Consider the following 20,198-nt stretch of genomic DNA (forward strand, 5'->3'; position numbering starts at 1 on the left):
CTCCTCCCGTCCTCCATCTCCATTTTCCTCCTGGAGGTGTCATGCACGTTTTGGCATCCCGTGCCCTCCCTCCGGCTCCTGCTTCCCTGCCCCCGCCGGCCCTCCTCTCCCGCCCCCCCCCCCCCCCTCCACAGTTCGCCTCCTTCTCCCCAGGTTTAGCTGTCTTTCCCCCCCCCCCCCCTCCTCAGGTTTAGCCACCACCCCCCCCCCCCCCACCCTGCCAGTCCATCCCCCCCCCCTCCATGCCCAGGCTACCTTCCCCCGACTCCCGACCATTTTCCCCTGATTCTTGGCCACCCGGCTATTCTTCCTCTTGTTCATTGGCCACAAACAGGTCCCGGAACAGTTGCGTGAATGGCTCCCACGTTCTGTGGAAGCCGTCGTCTGACCCTCGGATGGCGAATTTGATTTTCTCCATTTGGAGAGATTCCGAGAGGTCGGACAGCCAGTCTGCAGCTCTGGGTGGTGCTGCTGACCGCCAGCCAAACAGGATTCTATGGCGGGCGATCAGGGAGGCAAAGGCAAGGGCGTCCGCCCTCCTCCCCAGGAATAGATGTGGCTGGTCAGAGACCCTGAAGACCGCCACTTTCGAGCATGGCTCCACCCTCACCCCACTTTGGACATGGCCTCGAAGAAGGCTGTCGAGTATTCCACGAGTCTGGGGCAAGACCAGAACACGTGGGCGTAGTTGGCCGGACCTCTTTGGCACCGTTCACATCTGTCCTTCACCTCCGGGAAGAACCTACTCATAAGTTCAAACAAAGTTTATCAGCATTCTAAGGAGCAGAATCAAATTGTACAAGCTTTTTTTTGGGAAATATTTTTATTACATTTTAAAAAAAAAAAAACAATTTGATACAAAAACCTACAAAAGCTCAGGATTAAACAGCAAGAGATCCCTCCCCCCCCCCCCCCCCCCCTTCCCTTACAACAGTAAAACTTAGTTACTAAGTCCCCAAACCACCCTCCTAACCCCCACTAACAGTTAATAGTGACCAGCTCTTTAAAGTATAATATAAACGGCCGCCCTCTGCGGTAAAACCCTTCCACTGACCTTCTCACGGTAAACTTAACCTTCGAGGTGCAAAAGCTCTGTCAAGTCATCCAGCCATGCCAAGGCAGATTGTCCAGCCTTTGAATCAGCACTCATGCGCCAAGTCTTACACATTTAAATTTTCCATTTTCAAACCCCTCCTTGGCTTCAACCTTCTCAACCTGTGTAACCTCCTCCAGTGTTACAAATCTTCCCAAGATCATTCCACTCCTCCAATTCTAGCCTCATACCTGATTTTCATTGTCCCATCATTGGTGGTCATGCCAGTAGGTGCTAAACCCTGACAGTAGCTGTGTCTCTGCCACTCTCGTCCCTTAAGATACTCCTTCCTGACCAAGTTAGGGCAGCACAGTAGCACAAGTGGCTAGCACTGTAGCTTCACAGCACCAGGGTCCCAGGTTCGATTCCCCACTGGGTCACTGTCTATGAGGAGTCTGCACGTTCTCCCCGTGTCTACAAGGGTTTCCTCCGGGTGCTCCGATTTCCTCCCACAGTCCAAAGACGTGCAGGTTAGGTGGATTGGCCATGCTAAATTGCCCTTAGTGTCCAAAACGGTTAGGTGGGGTTATTGGGTTACGGGGATAGGGTGGAAGTAAGGGCTTAAGTGGGTCAGTGCACTCGATGGGCCGAATGGCCTCCTTCTGCACTATGTTCTTTAAAAAAATGTTTACGATCACCTGTCATAACATCTTATGAGACTCTGTGCCAAATTTGGTTAATAATGCTCCTCTTAAATACCTCAGGACGTTTTACCACATTAAACGTGCTGTATAAATGCAAGTTGTTGTTATTTTGGGATCATTTTTTGACGCATTAAATACTGAAGTTAAAATTAAATACAGCATTATGGTGTACTTTATGTTGCTAATTTCAGGATGGTTGGCCTAGTGTTCACAAAGTCCACAAATAGCTTAAAATTAAACAAAGCTATCAAGTTATTAACGCTACTTAATTGGATTTGAAACATACTCCTATATAACACACAGTTGATAATAAACCTATAACCTGCACTCATCTACTACTAATCTCTACACTATTACTTTAACTATGATCTGCTCTCACTCACACCATCTTTCCTTCAGTCTGTTCTCTGGCTTCCTCCTCAACCGCTCACCCACAAAGCTTAGCATCAATGTCTTATATAGTTGTACATCTAGCTCCCATTAGTGGTTGATTTAGACATTACATTAACCCTTGAAGTCCTTTACACTTACGATAATGACACTGGAGATGGGCATTAAAAGCCACCTTGCCAATATTGCCCACATCCCTAGATGAGAGAAAGAAAAAGAGGGAAATTACTTAAGAAAATAAAAGCAAATTACTGTGGATGCTGCAATCCGAAACAAAAACAGAAAATACTGGACAATCTCAGCAGGTCTGAAAGCATCTGAGGAGAGAGAAGGGAGCTAACGTTGAGTCTTTGTCAAAACTCTTTGAATTAAGAAAATCCCACTTTCCACTCGGGTGCGAACATCAAATCATCAGCTGGGGTCACATCCTTGCACCTTTTAGTCTTTCACGCTGATGTGAATTTGGATCCTTAAGAGCCAGTACTCTGCTTTCCACAGTAAGATATTAAAGACCCTTGCGGGGAGAAAGAAAAACTGGGGCAGGATTTCTGGTTGTATCCGCCCCGGGGGCGGAAATTTCCACCGAAAGTTAATAGACCTTACAATGATCTGTAAAATTGTCCATCCCACCCAAGGCAGGGAGGAATGGAAGATGATTCACCTTCAGATCTACACTTCTGCCTTTGGGATGAGTGGACTCGATTCGGTACTATTACGCTGAGGGCAGAATCACAGGCAACGATCTTCCAGAACCCAATTTAATTGCATGCCAGCATAACATTTTTTTTTATCCACTGACACTTCTCCACAGAAACTAAGCTAAATTCTAAAATGTACTCAAGGAGCACCTTTTAAAATAGAAACAGGAACAGGTTTGTGCTCTTGTGACAATGCAAAGTCTGATTTATTTTTTCTAAATTTAGAGTACCCAATTATTTTTTCCAATTAAGGGGCAATTTAGCGTGGCCAATCCGCCTACCCAGCACATCTTTTGGGTTGTGGAGGTGAAACCCATGCAGACACGGGGAGAATGTGCAAACTCCACACGGACAGTGACCCAGGGCCGGGATTCGAACCCAGGTCCTCAGCGCCGTAAGCAGCAATGCTAACCACTGTGCCACCGTGCTACCCCCAAAGTCTGATTTTAAGGGGAAAATTCTCTAGCATATTGCTTGATCAATGCTGCCAAATACAAGGAATCTGATAAATCCACATCATGCATCGAGATGCCAACATTAATAAAGAAAGTAATATACACTCTCACTGAATGTTGGAAAGTGCTGGTAATGAGTGCTGATAGTAGCTATTAACACTTACTGCCTTAAGTGACAATGACTGTAAGCACCTATTGGGGCAGATACCTGTCAGAGCAAGTCAATATTTTGTTTGCTTTCTCCTGGTATAAAAGCATCAGCAAAACTGCTGGAGGTACAAATTTGCCTTTTGGAACAGGTCCAAACAGCACTCACTATGGGAACTTGCATTGGTAAAACAATTAAAATAACTAATCAGCACAGCTGATAACACATAGCTGTACTTCACCACCAACTCTCTCGACTCCTCCACTGTGGTTCAATTATCAGGCTGTTTATCCAACATCCAGTACAAAACGAGCAGAAATTTCCTCCAATTAAATGTTTAAAAGACTGTGAACATTGTTTTCTGTTTCCACTTCAAACTCCAATTTCTAGCTTCCAACTCCACCACTCTCCCAACAGCAGAGTGAGATTAAACAAAAACGTTCACACCCTTGGTGTTATATTTGACCTCAACATAGAACATATAGTGCAGGAGGAGGCCAGCCGGCCCATCGAGTCTGCACCGACCCACTCAAGAGCTTCGGACCCTATTTATGTCACCACCAAGATGACCCGTTTTTACTTCTTAAAATAGCCCATCTTTGGCCCCGTCTCAGCTCATCCGCTGCTGAAATCACGTTTACCGTTGTTATCTCCAGACTTGACTACTCCAATACACACTTGGCTGTTATCACATTTTCTAATCTCATTCATCCAAAACGCTGCTGCCCCAAACTAACTTGTACCGTGTCCTCCTGTTCATCTATTACCCACGCTCCCATACATGAACAAATCTAATTTTAAATTCTGATAATTATATTCAAATTCCTCCGTGGTCTTGTCCTTCGTATTTCCGCAACCTCCGCCAGCGCCACAATCCTCTAAGATCTCTGCGCTCATCTAATTCTGGCCTCTTGGGCAACTCAAATCGAATCCTTCCACCACTGATATTTTCAGTTGTCAAAGTCCCAAATTCTAGAATTCCCTTCCTTTCTTAAAAAATATTTTTATTGGTGTGCAGAGTAACACAGCCCATGTGTATCTGGTATTTACACATAAGCTTGTGTCTTATTTACAATGGTTTTTACATGAGGTCGTTCCCCCCCTCCTCTCCTCGTTGGTAGTTTAGTTCCCCTCCTAAGTGTTGCCGTCCGCCCTGGGTGCCCTGTATTGTGTTCCACTTCTTTCTGCTGGGGCTCTTAGTTTTTCTTGTTGGGGGGGGGGGGGGGGGGGGGTTGCGAGGCCCTTCCCCTCCTCCCCTTGTCCGCCACTTCTTTTTGTGCTTCCCTTGGGTTCCCTTCCCTCCCCTTACCCCCTTTTCTCTTGTGTGCCTTTCCTCGTCTTCCCCCCTCTCTCACTCCACCCCCTTCCCCCTCTCTGCCTAGTCGCTGTTGGCCTCGAACAGGCCGACGAATGGCTCCTACGCTTTGTGGAAGCCCTCGTCCGACCCCCAGATGGTGTACTTGATCTTCTCCAGCCATCTCTCCAACACTATCTCATTTCCCTTCCTTGAGACACAGTTCACTGCCCAAGCTTTTGGTCATCAGATCGAATACCCCTTTACCATGCTTTGTATCATATTTTGTTTTATAATGCTCCTGTGAAGTATTCTGGAATGCTTCATTAAAGGTACTGCATAAGTTGTGCTTGCAAATAACATTCCTCTCATTAACATATAAATTACTGCAAAATCCAGTGCTCAAATTAATGCATCTAACTTGGATGCATAAACGGCTGATTGGAATTTCTACTCTAAAACTCCAACACCAAACTGCTTTTCTTCCTAATCTCTTTTCACTCCCTTCCCACACTGATGAGTATATCAATAGGGTCTGAAAGGATATACTGTTAACAATAGAACTCCATACATTCTGCTCATCTCTCTAAATAGGTGCTATAAATGGACTTCTGTGTCAGGCAGGGACTTGCATAAAGAAATGATTTCTTAAAAAATAAATCATTTTTCATCAAACAAATGGTGGGGATGAGCTTTGCTGCAAAGTGAACCAAATGGTAACTGGGTGTGCACACCCCCTCCTCCAATTAACAACTGTTACGTCCCCATCACCATACAAAAGATCAGTTCAAAACAAAACTCCCATGCAAATATGAAGCAATTATGAAAGGAGACTTTCGGCCGGGAGGATCCAAGACTTGCGATTAAATTGTGCTTTTTGAGACCAGCATTCTTAAAGTGCTTTATAGCCTATGAAGCACTTTTGAATTATAGTCACTGTTGTACTATCAGAAACTTGGCAATCAATATGCACAGAGCAAACGGCAACAAACAGCAAGGTGATAATGACCAGATGGCCTGTTTTTGTGTTCTTGATTGTAGGATACATTTGACCAGGACACCAGGAATAACTCCCTTGCTCTTCTTCAAAACAGTACCATAGGATCTATTACATGCATACAAGCAGGTAGAATGGGCCTTGATAATATCTCATCAACATAACTGACGATGCAATACTCCCTCAAAACTACACTGGAGTGTCAGTCATGTTTCTTATCAGGACTCGAGGGGAACTTGAACCCGGAACCTTGTGACTCGTGGCGAGAGTGCTGCCAATTGAACCACTGGATTGGATTGGATTTGTTTATTGTCAAGTGTACCGAGGTACAGTGAAAAGTACTGCTGACACATTTGCCATCCATCACATAATCTAAGCCATTTACATTACAAGGAGTTTGACATACGATACAACTGAACTGCACAAAGCACTGCTTTACAGGTGCCAGTACTTTCACAGCCAAATCCTCAGTGAAAACCATTTTGCTGATTTATATGAAGGCAGGGAACTTGCTAAATTCACTAGCCACCCAGATTTTAAAAAAAGATTCATTTCATCTTTATGTTCGCAGTAACCGTCCGTCTCAGTGATGCCTTTCAAAACCTATCTGGGTGGTGTGTGCTGCCTCTGACAGTACTGATAATATTCACAGCTTATCAACTTTAAAAGATGCTGTCAACAGAAAACTGGAAACATAAACTGAGCAGGAGCTAGAGTAGGGCAATTACATTTAAATAATTACAAATCACTTGAATAAAATTTCCTTCCTTTCCTGCAGGAAGATATATAGCTTCACACCTAAACAGCACAGCCAGGATGAGTGGAAAGTGTAGGGAAGCCCTAAGAAGCAACACTCCCACACTTGTACCAACCCGGTTGTAAACACGACTTGGAAAAACCGCTTTCTTGCAGAGGGAGAACTATTAAGATTAAGAGGAAATGACAAATGTGAGTGATGGTTCTACCAGCAATTGGCTCACTACTGCTCTGCAGAGCAGTCATGATACCAGCATCCCACGTGGCCGAGATGTGCACTAGGTACAGCAGGCGCTTCAAAAACCTGTAGAAATACCACCAACGCTGCCTCCGCTAGCTCCTGCAAATCTATTGGCAGGATAGGTACACCAATGTCAGTGTTCTCGCTCTGGTTGACATCCCCAGCATCAGAAGCATTGACCAAGCTCGATCAGTTCCGCTGAGAGGGTCGCATCTCCCGCAAGCCTGACAAGAGATTCCCAAAACAAGTGCTCCAACAGAGCTTCAACACAGCAAGCGAATCCCAGGAAGATGAATCCCAGAGGAAATGCTTCCTGGACACCCCAAAAGCCTCCTAGAAAGAGTGCAACATCCCCACCATACCTGGGAATCCCTGGCCCAAGACTACCTGAAGTGGAGGAAAAGGTTCTGGTAAGGAGCTGAACATCTCGGGTCTCATCACAGAAAGCAAGCTGAAGCAGAGCATCAACAGAGAAAGTGACAACCCACTCTTTTAACCACTGTTTTCTCCACCTGAGACAGAGACTATAGTAGTACATTGGACTTCTCAATCACCTGAGAACCAATTTTGTGTGTGGAAGTGACTGATCTTCGACCCAGAGGAATTGCGCGAGAGAGAGACCAACTTTAGTGCAAAAGGATGAGGAAGGCACAAATACGTACCATGCAGCGAGAGAGCGAGAGAGAGACCTAGCGAGAGAGAGAGAGAGAGAGCGAGAGAGAGACCTAGCGAGAGAGAGAGAGCGAGAGAGAGACCTAGCGAGAGAGAGAGAGCGAGAGAGAGACCTAGCGAGAGAGAGAGAGCGAGAGAGAGAGACCTAGCGAGAGAGAGAGAGCGAGAGAGAGACCTAGCGAGAGAGAGAGCGAGAGAGAGACCTAGCGAGAGAGAGAGAGCGAGAGGGAGACCTAGCGAGAGAGAGAGAGCGAGAGGGAGACCTAGCGAGAGAGAGAGAGCGAGAGAGAGACCTAGCGAGAGAGAGAGAGCGAGAGAGAGACCTAGCGAGAGAGAGAGAGCGAGAGAGAGACCTAGCGAGAGAGAGAGAGCGAGAGAGAGACCTAGCGAGAGAGAGAGAGCGAGAGGGAGACCTAGCGAGAGAGAGAGAGCGAGAGGGAGACCTAGCGAGAGAGAGAGAGCGAGAGAGAGACCTAGCGAGAGAGAGAGAGCGAGAGAGAGACCTAGCGAGAGAGAGAGAGCAAGAGAGACAGACAGAGCGAGAGAGAGAGAGCGAGAGAGAGACCTAGCGAGAGAGAGAGAGCGAGAGAGAGACCTAGCGAGAGAGAGAGAGCAAGAGAGACAGACAGAGCGAGAGAGAGAGAGCGAGAGAGAGAGACCTAGCGAGAGAGAGAGAGCGAGAGAGAGAGACCTAGCGAGAGAGAGAGCGAGAGAGAGACCTAGCGAGAGAGAGAGAGCGAGAGAGAGACCTAGCGAGAGAGAGAGAGCGAGAGAGAGACCTAGCGAGAGAGAGAGAGAGACCTAGCGAGAGAGAGAGAGCGAGAGAGAGACCTAGCGAGAGAGAGAGAGCGAGAGAGAGACCTAGCGAGAGAGAGAGAGCGAGAGAGAGAGACCTAGCGAGAGAGAGAGAGCGAGAGAGAGAGACAGACAGAGCGAGAGAGAGAGACAGACAGAGCGAGAGAGAGAGACAGACAGAGCGAGAGAGAGAGACAGACAGAGCGAGAGAGAGAGACAGACAGAGCGAGAGAGAGAGACAGACAGAGCGAGAGAGAGAGACAGACAGAGCGAGAGAGAGAGACAGACAGAGCGAGAGAGAGAGACAGACAGAGCGAGAGCGAGAGACAGGCAGAGCGAGAGCGAGACAGGCAGAGCGAGAGCGAGACAGGCAGAGCGAGAGAGAGACAGGCAGAGCGAGAGAGAGACAGGCAGAGCGAGAGAGAGACAGGCAGAGCGAGAGAGAGACAGGCAGAGCGAGAGAGAGACAGGCAGAGCGAGAGAGAGAGACAGGCAGAGCGAGAGAGAGAGACAGGCAGAGCGAGAGAGAGAGACAGGCAGAGCGAGAGAGAGAGACAGGCAGAGCGAGAGAGAGAGACAGGCAGAGCGAGAGAGAGAGACAGGCAGAGCGAGAGAGAGAGACAGTCAGAGCGAGAGAGAGAGACAGGCAGAGCGAGAGAGAGAGACAGGCAGAGCGAGAGAGAGAACAGGCAGAGCGAGAGAGAGAGACAGGCAGAGCGAGAGAGAGAGACAGGCAGAGCGAGAGAGAGAGACAGGCAGAGCGAGAGAGAGAGACAGGCAGAGCGAGAGAGAGAGACAGGCAGAGCGAGAGAGAGAGACAGGCAGAGAGAGAGAGAGAGAGACAGGCAGAGCGAGAGAGAGACAGGCAGAGCGAGAGAGAGACAGGCAGAGCGAGAGAGAGACAGGCAGAGCGAGAGAGAGACAGGCAGAGCGAGAGAGAGACAGGCAGAGCGAGAGAGAGACAGGCAGAGCGAGAGAGAGACAGGCAGAGCAAGAGAGAGACAGGCAGAGCGAGAGAGAGACAGGCAGAGCGAGAGAGAGACAGGCAGAGCGAGAGAGAGACAGGCAGAGCGAGAGAGAGACAGGCAGAGCGAGAGAGAGACAGGCAGAGCGAGAGAGAGACAGGCAGAGCGAGAGAGAGACAGGCAGAGCGAGAGAGAGACAGGCAGAGCGAGAGAGAGACAGGCAGAGCGAGAGAGAGACAGGCAGAGCGAGAGAGAGAGACAGGCAGAGCGAGAGAGAGACAGGCAGAGCGAGAGAGAGAGACAGGCAGAGCGAGAGGAGAGACAGGCAGAGCGAGAGAGAGACAGGCAGAGCGAGAGAGAGACAGGCAGAGCGAGAGAGAGACAGGCAGAGCGAGAGAGAGACAGGCAGAGCGAGAGAGAGACAGGCAGAGCGAGAGAGAGAGACAGGCAGAGCGAGAGAGAGAGACAGGCAGAGCGAGAGAGAGACAGGCAGAGCGAGAGAGAGACAGGCAGAGCGAGAGAGAGACAGGCAGAGCGAGAGAGAGACAGGCAGAGCGAGAGAGAGACAGGCAGAGCGAGAGAGAGACAGGCAGAGCGAGAGAGAGACAGGCAGAGCGAGAGAGAGACAGGCAGAGCGAGAGAGAGACAGGCAGAGCGAGAGAGAGACAGGCAGAGCGAGAGAGAGACAGGCAGAGCGAGAGAGAGACAGGCAGAGCGAGAGAGAGACAGGCAGAGCGAGAGAGAGACAGGCAGAGCGAGAGAGAGACAGGCAGAGCGAGAGAGAGACAGGCAGAGCGAGAGAGAGACAGGCAGAGCGAGAGAGAGACAGGCAGAGCGAGAGAGAGACAGGCAGAGCGAGAGAGAGACAGGCAGAGCGAGAGAGAGACAGGCAGAGCGAGAGAGAGACAGGCAGAGCGAGAGAGAGACAGGCAGAGCGAGAGAGAGACAGGCAGAGCGAGAGAGAGACAGGCAGAGCGAGAGAGAGACAGGCAGAGCGAGAGAGAGAGACAGGCAGAGCGAGAGAGAGAGACAGGCAGAGCGAGAGAGAGAGACAGGCAGAGCGAGAGAGAGAGACAGGCAGAGCGAGAGAGAGACAGGCAGAGCGAGAGAGAGACAGGCAGAGCGAGAGAGAGACAGGCAGAGCGAGAGAGAGACAGGCAGAGCGAGAGAGAGACAGGCAGAGCGAGAGAGAGACAGGCAGAGCGAGAGAGAGACAGGCAGAGCGAGAGAGAGACAGGCAGAGCAAGAGAGAGACAGGCAGAGCGAGAGAGAGACAGGCAGAGCGAGAGAGAGACAGGCAGAGCGAGAGAGAGACAGGCAGAGCGAGAGAGAGACAGGCAGAGCGAGAGAGAGACAGGCAGAGCGAGAGAGAGACAGGCAGAGCGAGAGAGAGACAGGCAGAGCGAGAGAGAGACAGGCAGAGCGAGAGAGAGACAGGCAGAGCGAGAGAGAGACAGGCAGAGCGAGAGAGAGACAGGCAGAGCGAGAGAGAGAGACAGGCAGAGCGAGAGAGAGACAGGCAGAGCGAGAGAGAGACAGGCAGAGCGAGAGAGAGACAGGCAGAGCGAGAGAGAGACAGGCAGAGCGAGAGAGAGACAGGCAGAGCGAGAGAGAGACAGGCAGAGCGAGAGAGAGACAGGCAGAGCGAGAGAGAGACAGGCAGAGCGAGAGAGAGACAGGCAGAGCGAGAGAGAGAGACAGGCAGAGCGAGAGAGAGAGACAGGCAGAGCGAGAGAGAGACAGGCAGAGCGAGAGAGAGACAGGCAGAGCGAGAGAGAGACAGGCAGAGCGAGAGAGAGACAGGCAGAGCGAGAGAGAGACAGGCAGAGCGAGAGAGAGACAGGCAGAGCGAGAGAGAGACAGGCAGAGCGAGAGAGAGAGACAGGCAGAGCGAGAGAGAGACAGGCAGAGCGAGTGAGAGACAGGCAGAGCAAGTGAGAGACAGACAGAGCAAGTGAGAGACAGACAGAGCGAGAGAGATAGACAGACAGAGCGAGAGAGAGAGTCAGAGAAGGATTTTTTTCATAGAATCTAGTGTTAACCAGACCAATCCAAAATCAGAGGGGTGACTTTTTGACTTTAATCAACAAATCTAACTGGTCAAAGGGAATCTCCATGTGTGGCTCATTACAACACAGTCAAGTTGTTAATGGATTGAGTTTTAAAAATAAGTTTTTACTTTGCAAGGAACAATATGAATCCCTCATGTGTATTGAGAAGAAAAAATGATTGCTGGGAAGAGACAGAGAGAAAGATTTTCCATGCATTTCCCTCCCAGCAGCTGAGCATTCTGCACGATTCCACCATTTTTCTGAACTCATTCTTCATTTCCTGATCTTACAATTAGCATGAATCAAGAGGCCCCTGCATTTAGCATACAATACACACTTCTGGATTTTGTTTGCTACCAGTTGAGATATGCATTAGAAACTAGGCATAATAGGTCCATGTAACTTCCTGTGGGTAAAGTGTTTTTGCAGCTACTGAAGCTTAAAGTTTTGGCTCATAACTCTTGCCACGAGCACTTTTAAATATTGAAGTAGCTTATTTTCAGATATAGGCGTATCCTGAAAAATGCTTCAATGGTGTGCCAAGAACTATTACACCAGCATTCAAGCAGCATTTTGCGAGGTTTTCTATAACTGCAACTGAATGCAGTCAATTTAGAAATCGTTGCACCACAGCAGAGTCCACTAGATCACTTAGCAATTAACATTCATTGCTACATTTTTCACAAGAGAATGAGAAACTTAAATTATTATTGCTCAATCTTGACACTGAGTAGATTACAGTCAGTCGGAAAATAGTTTGAGATGATCCTGTGCTCGAACCAGGAATTCTATATAACAGAAAACAGTGATATCCTGCATTGTATCTGTATATCCAAGTTACACTTCAATTAGTTCTGTACTCATTGGGAGATGACTATTTTGCATGGGTAAAATCAGGTTGGGGGGAGGGAATGAATAAGCCAAAAATGTTTTTGGCAATGACATCACTTGTCAGCTCCTATTAGAGAACAGCCATATGTCCATTGATGTTAATTATTTACTTCAATAGCCATATTTATGGGTTTTATAGCATCATTTACAATATGCAAAAGTCGCTCTATGAAACACAGGACTATGGAACTACAGCTGTAGAAACTAAGGTCTCCTCTGCCGTCTCAGGTGGACATCAAAATCACATCAGAATATTCTGAAGTAAAGAGGGGGCGAGTTCCCCAGCCAATATTTATCCCTCAACCCACATCACAAACAGATAGAACATAGAACGATACAGCGCAGTACAGGCCCTTCGGCCCATTATCCACTACTTACCATACTATTGACTGTGGACGTTTGCTGCCCACTAATTGGCTGCCATATTGGCAGCTATACCTCGAAAGTACTCAGTTGGTTGTAACGCATTTGGAGACTTCTGGCGGTTGTTAAAAGCTCTAACTAAATGCATCTCTTTTTTTCATCATTGACATTGAGGTGGGGAAATGTTTCAATATACAAATAGGGAGAAAGTGCTCCATTAACTCCAACCTGTATATGCCTTTGATAATTGTTAATTGACAATTTACTGGGTAAGTAAATAGGAGACAACACAAAGTACGAAGGCAGTTGGGTCTAGTGTTACAAATTTCACACATCATACTAATTTACAGAGCAATGAATTACATAAACGTTTCCCCACATCCGCACAACAGCAATACATTCATAGCATCTACACTTAAATATTAAGACAATAATAACCTACAAACGTAATAGACCATTTTCAAGCCACTTATATCCATTGCATTACACAACGCTTACAATTGCAATGAACACCACCATCAAGGCCACTGAATGATAAATAAAACCTAGAAACTATGTTGCACAACTTCATTTTTTATTTTGACGACTTGACTAACCAGCAAATGCTGATGTGATCACAAAAGGATCGACCCAAGAGGTGGAACTGACATTGATGGTATATAGGAACTGAGTTTCTGCACAGATAGAGTCATAAATTCATGTATGCTTTAGCAATCTGGTCATTTCAACTGCATTGTTAATTCAACTCTTTGACACAGTCAGCTCAGTATCATCACTCACTGTTTAAACCAAAAACATTTAAGATTAACTGAAGAAAATTGAGAAGGAACAATTTAAGTAATTTTTAATTATTTTAATGTTTCTTTAAAAATTATTATATTTGGCTTTCTTTAAAAAAGGAGATCCTGCTGATGATACTTGCCTCTTAGCTCAAGTATTTTAATTTTACAGCTTCTCAGTTCAGTATCTATCTCCTAACTGCTTGCTTTACACAAAAGCTCACAATTCAATGCGAATAATTGGACTGCAATGCAATGTTTCTGAATATACTAGAATACGTGCTGGTCATACCAGGAACCCAAGAAACTCAACTGTGTGTACAATCTGCTATTTCATTTCAAACAGATTGCACTCCCCTTCCAAATGGTTGCTTAAGGGATTAATTCAGGAGTTCCTTTTTAGAATCAGTCCCTGCCTATCAAATTTATCTTTGAAAACAGTATGTCATCCTCCTTCGACCATGGGTTTCGCAACAGCAGCTGTCAAAATCACACCATAACCAGGAAAACAGGAGCCATGATTCAAGAAGTGCTCATTAGACAATGGCTGTTTGTCTAGCATGTTCCACTCTCTCCTCACCAAGATCAAAGAATACTCTTATACATATTATTTGTATTTTTCTATTGTCTCCACCAACTCGAAGTCCAAGACTCAACCAACAATTAGCAAAAGAGGCACCTAAATTTGTCCGACAAATTACTTGCATCTTGAAATTGACACTTTTGCAATTACAGTTCTATATGATGCACCAAATCAATTTTTATAAGTATATTCACAATTCACTTTTACTACTCAAGAAATGTAAGGTGATCATTAATGAAACGTCTTAATAAGTCTCGGAAGTTAATATTTCAGGAACTATAAAATTCCATTTTAATATAGTTAATCAAAATAGCTTTCTCCTCATTCCAAAGCATAGAACCAGGCTGGGTGGAAATCATTCAGGTGCACCAATAATCAAAGTTGAGGATGTGCTGTAATTAATTATACACTCTGATTCCATTCCTCTGTATATTAATGCACCATCCTTAAACGAGTTACCCAACATCATTGATGAAAACATGGTACCAAAATGAAATGAAGTAATTTAAGCACAGAACAGTATTCAGTTATTTTCACCAGATTATTCCATTATTATCTCAACCTGAATTTGGCGAAATGGAGATACACACAAGGTAATTATAGGACAATGAGATTTCCCCCAATCCCCACGGCAAAACGGTATCTCAAATGGCCTTTTTAAAATAGTTATACTGAGGAATCAAGATCTCCCTGTAGATTCAGATACCGTTTTGCAAGTACTCGTTATGTTGGAGTGATTTCCATTAAATAGCTTTCATATTGTATGCATTTTAATTACTGTACCAATTTTACATTGAAAATTCATTTGACAACATTTAATTGTAAACATCCTAAACCCAAACCACACGAGACTAATTAGCACTAGTGCCGTCTCCAGCTACACTGGAGACAAACCACAAAGGAATACAATGCACCTATAAGTCCATGTTTTCCATCTCTTTAGCTAATTAAATTTTTAAAAATAAATTTAGAGTGCCCAATTCTTTTTTTTTAAAAAGCAGCAATTTAGTGTGACCAATTCACATTCAACCCAGCCTGCACATTTTTGTGTTGTGTGTGTGTGTGTGTGTGTGTGTGGGGGGGGGGGGCACGATGGTACAGTGGTGAGCACTGCTGCCTCGCGACACCAAGGACTCGGGTTCGATCCTGGCCCCGGGTCAGTGTTTGCACATCTCTCCCCCCCCACCCCCCTCCTCTGAGTCTGCGTAGGTCCTACCCCCACAACACAAAGATGTGGAGAATAGCTGAATTGACCACGCTAAATTGCCCTTTCACTGGAAATAAAAATAATTGGGTACTCTAAATTTATTTTTTTAAATGGTTCACTAATAGATTCTGACATTTAAACGTAGAAGGGACCTTTTCCTAAACAGATAAGTTGTACAAAGTTGTAAAAAGCATGTGATTCATAGACATTAAATACATTTTATCTGGAGGTTCATCATGCCAGAGTCATGCTTAATACCGACGCTCAGCAATTTATCGTGAGTTCTTAAAGCACAGAATCACAAGGTTTTTATGGTTATATTGAATGATGTTCCTTTTCAGCATCATTTTAATGCAATATGTTTATTCGTCATGCAGCAAAAACTGCACCAAGAATTCATTTTACAAAAATATTACTCATAACTGTCATTATGAAATTTCCATCAAATGGGCTCCCTGTTAAACCCATGACCTACATAGAATTACACGGCGTTTACAACAAGAAATAGGTCACTCGGCCCAACAGTCGAGGTCGGTTTATGCCAATTCGTGTCCAAAGATTTGCAGGTTAGACTGGGTTCCAGGGATAAGGCGGGGGAGTGGGCCTAGGTAGGATGCTCTTTCAGAGGGTTGATTCAGACTCGTTGGACCAAATGGCCTCCTTCTGCACTGCAGGGATTCTATGAATTCTTCTCCCGCTTTACATCATCCCACTCTAACCTGCCATTCATTTCTCCCTCATGTACTTAGCTAGCTTCAGCACAAAGGCATCCATATTATTAGCTTCAATCACTCCATGTGGTAGAAGGCTGCACATTCAACCCATTCTCTCGGTGAACAACTTTTCCATGATTATCTTATATTTATCCCCTAGCTTTGATCTCCCCACGATTCACAACATATTTATGTCATACTCTAATGAACCCCTCCAGAGTGTTAAAGGCCTTGATCGGATCACCTCTCCATTCTCATGTCTCAGCCTGTTTCGTCTTAACTTATATTTGTACCCTCGGCGCTGGGTTTATCCTTGTAAATTTTGCTTAAATTTCTATCTCCTTTTATAATCTGGAGACCAGAACTCTTGAATGATATTTCTCCAAAAATGATTCTCTGTGCTTTGTTTGCTTTTTTTCTCTGAATTTGTTAACCAGCATTTACAGTTTTCAATGCGCTTGTGAATCTGTACTTCTCATTTCCTTTGGACTTGTGTTCCAAGGTATAGGTAGATTCCCTGTTCCTCCAACCGAACTGCAATATTTCACACTGACGTACTCAATCTGCTTTCAATGCTGAAAATATTTCATATGGGAATTATCAGTTCTCCATTCCTCACGTAACAATGATCTTCAATTTCTCTCATTTCAGTATTTTTCTTACTGGTTGTTACAAGAATGAATGCAAACGTGACCAAATTGTTCACAACAGGAAATTATACAATATACTACAACACCACAAGTGTCACCTCACCCTCTGTGAAGATGTTTCCACACCCAAAAGGTTTTTTTTGTTTTCGGTTCAATTTCAGTTTTTTAAAACTGCAAGATCCATTTCTGCTAGAAACAAAATACCCAAAGGGATTTCTGGGTTAACGTTTAGATTACGCCCAGGAAGACCCATAAACTCTCAAAATCATTGCCAGGCTTCCACACTTCTGCTTTCCTCAAACCTCCGAGCAGCCACCATCTGAGAAGGTTATTTTCTCCAGAGACTCCTGCATTTTTATTCTTGCTCCGTTTTTAAATGTGGAACATTCTGCAATGCTACATAAATGAGCACAGTCTATGCATATTATATAGCAGGGTCTATCTACACCATTGCAAGCAGCAGTGTTAATGAAATGTCACTGCCCCATGCGTTTGACAGCGTGCACATCTATACTTTGGGATGTATCCTTTAACGAGCAAGTATTTCTCCCTGTGCTACTGCAGATTAAGCTATCATTTTTCAATGTGACTTTATCACAATGTAATTACCAGATTTCTGGAAAATGTATTCATTTTGCTGAATGTGCAATTAGAGTAAAGCAACAGGCGATGCGAGCAGCTTGCAGTTGTGAATAAGCTCTCTATGTACGCTTATTAATCACAGCCAGCCGCTAAAACATCATCCCCATTGAATTCCTGTCCCTTCCTTTCCTTGCGATCTCTCCCGATTGATTCTTCACACACGAGAACGATAGAGGCTCACATTGGGCTGATGTTAAACTGTGCATCGACGTGGGGCCCCACCAGATCCCCTCATTTCTCCTGCACAGTCCTTCCTTCCTTTTTTTGTCTGAGCTCTCACGTCAACAGCAGGAACCCATCGTCCAAGTTCGCAGAAGATAGGAAGAAAATGCACCAGCGATTGTCGTCTAAACCCTGACGACATCATGACACACGACTGCAAACCAACTCTACTCCAGTTAGCCAACTACTGAAATCACTGAATAGCGGCGGGGAAAATCCACTTCCAAATTTGGAAGATACGCACGATTTCTAAATAACCGAAACAGTTGGGGTTTTTTCGGAACCCCCCCCCCCCCCCCCCCCCCCCCAAAGTAATGGACAAACCCACAACATTTACTTCCTACATTTATGTCTGCAATTTTATCTGGGGAGGGGGCGTGTGGTGTCCAAGTAGAAATCAAAATGGTAGACATGGAAAAAGAAAATAGAGGCCATTCGGCCCCTCGAGCCTGATCAATCCTAACAAAACTAGACCCCCCCCCCCCCCCCCGGGAATATTAGCGATCTTATTTGAAGCGTCTTGAGGTATTTAAAGCGGTTCACAGACCAATGCAGGAATAGGCAGGAGGCATTCCTCGGAAACATTGTAGATGAAGTAGTTGGATGCATTGTTTCAAATCGGGTGTCTTTGCGGGATGAGGGAGTTCATTTTTGTGTGTGTGTGAATATAAATGTTGTCTTGAACATTTGGAGGGCCGGCTGTTGAAAAATACCTCGCTTCATGCAACTTCCCTTATTTGCGATCACCCCCGCCTGGGTAAAGTGGAGAGAGGGAGGGAAGAGGGTTTTTTTTTTTGCTGAGGGAGCGGTCGCAGGAACACAATAAGACCGCGGTCTGTCTCAGCTACTACTCTGCAATGGTGAAAAGTTACAGAGTGTCCAGGTGGTTTAACATTATGGCGATGGCACAACCCACACACCAAACACAGGCTGGGGGCACAACTTACCCAGGAGCAGCAACTTCACTTCTCGAGCCGCTTTCTCGCCGTCCTCCCGGAGGTTTTTATCGATCATTTTGGAGCGCTCGGCAGCCGCCTTGTCCTCAGCGCTGATAGTACACCCCATGGTCACTTGGAAGCGGATTCAATCCTTTTTTGTTTAGTTGCGTGCGGATATTTGAAGAAAAGAAGTTGGCCCTTTTCCTTTTAAATTCCGGATTCCCAGTCCTTCGGAGGGGGGAAAAAGAAGTCCTCACGACGTTTCCCAAAAGAAACTTTTGATTTTTTTTTTTTCTTTTGTCACCGCTGGGGGGAAAAAAAAGAAACGTTTCTCCTCCTTTCTGTGTCGGTTGCTGCAATGTTTCTCTATCCCCCCGCTTTCCGATGCACTCAGCCCTGGTGGTTGGTGGGTGGGGAAGAGGAGCTGGGTGCCTGTAGCGCTGGGGCTGCTCCACCACACCCCGCTCCAGCTCGCACAGGCGCCCGGATGGCGCGGGGCGCGCCGGGGGATGTAGTCGCCGCCCCCCTTTGCCGTCAGCCGCGCCCCGGGCCTCGGGAACTACAGCCCCCAGCGTGCCCCGCGGCCTGCAGCTCTCCCCGCTCGCCACCAGGTAGCTTGATTGACACTCTGGGTCTTTTCCTTCCCCCTACCACTTCTGCCCCTGCTGTAGGTTAACCGGTCGGTGCGGCTGGGCAGCTGGCATTTTCGTTGCATTGCAAAAAAAAATAATTCGTTATTTTGCAGCCTCACGATTGTCTTTCAACCATAGGTGTTTGTCGCTTGTTTAAAATTTTCTGCACGTTTCCCCCAACCCTCGTGTTACTTTTGCTGGCTTTTTCGTGATTAGCATTCATTACCCTTTCGTTTTCGTGTTATTGTGTTTGTTCTACAGCAACTCGAGTGACTTGTTGCTATACAACGGTTCTGACAGCAGGAAGGCGACGAAATCTCCAAGAATGAACCAATTCCAAGTTCACTGGCGTCTTTAGCCCAGCAGAAGAGGAATCGCACGAATTTAAGAAACTATTCACATGGAAACTGTATACAAAAGAACATGCAATCGCCGCCCCTTTACAAACTAATCAGTTACTGAGAACTTGCTCTACCTGTGATTAAATAAAACAAAATAAGAATGTTCAAAGGCCAACTTCCAACTAGAAATGTGGAAGAACTGTTACATTTCTGTTTATGCAGCAATAAAGAAGGTGGTTGCTTCTGTCCACAAAGAACAAGCTGGACTGAAATGAATATATATTCCATTGAATGTAATGATTTATTTAAGAAGGACTTGCTTTTACACAGCGGCGTTTACAACCCCAGAATATCCCAAAGTTCTTCAAACCCAATGAAATGTTCTTTCAAAAAAATGCAACCAAATGTTGTGAGCGAGAAAAGCAGCCAATTTGCATGCAGCAAACAACAAAAATTGTATTTGTTTTCGTGGTGTATGTTGAGGGATGCATTTTGGCCAGAACACTGCAAGGGCTCCCTGCTATTCAAATAAATTCCCATGGGACATTTTACCTCCACTTGCAGAGAGGTTGAAATCATCTGGTTCCATTCTTACCCATCTAATTGTAGCCAGAGAATCGCCATCAATATCTTCCCATTTCCGGATGGTGACCTCTGACGTCCCCAAAGATCTATAATTGGCCCCTTCCCATATGCTGCTCCTCTTGGACATCATGGGAGAAGGCAATGTCATTTTCCACTTGTATGCTTACAACAGCCAGCCTTTCTCCTCCACTACCTTCCCCAACCCCCCTCCACTGTCTAAATTACCAGACTGCTTGGGCAACATGCAGTACAGCATGAGCAGAAAATTTCCAATTAAATACAGGGAAGACTTTTTTCATTGACGGGATGTGGGCATCATTGGCTAGACCAGCTTTTATTGCCATCCCTAGTTGCTCTTCAGAAGGTGATGATGAGATGCCTTCTTGAACTTTGCAGTACTTGGGAATAGGTATGCCCACAGTGCTGTTGGGAGGTAATTCCAGAAATTTGACC

General features: G+C 46.0%; 1 protein-coding gene across 1 annotated transcript in view; it reads right to left on the reverse strand.

Moving 5' to 3' along the window:
* gnai2a (guanine nucleotide binding protein (G protein), alpha inhibiting activity polypeptide 2a) overlaps positions 1-18,676 on the reverse strand; it is a 249,281-nt gene extending 230,605 nt beyond the window's left edge. The window contains exon 1 of the mRNA XM_038812350.1: positions 18,197-18,676. Within this exon, the coding sequence (XP_038668278.1) occupies positions 18,197-18,314 (118 nt within the window). The 5' untranslated portion in view covers positions 18,315-18,676. The remainder of the gene's footprint in view (positions 1-18,196) is intronic.
* Positions 18,677-20,198: the final 1,522 nt, after the last annotated feature.

The sequence above is a fragment of the Scyliorhinus canicula genome, chromosome 11, assembly GCF_902713615.1.
Source record: "Scyliorhinus canicula chromosome 11, sScyCan1.1, whole genome shotgun sequence".
Lineage (NCBI taxonomy): Eukaryota > Metazoa > Chordata > Chondrichthyes > Carcharhiniformes > Scyliorhinidae > Scyliorhinus > Scyliorhinus canicula.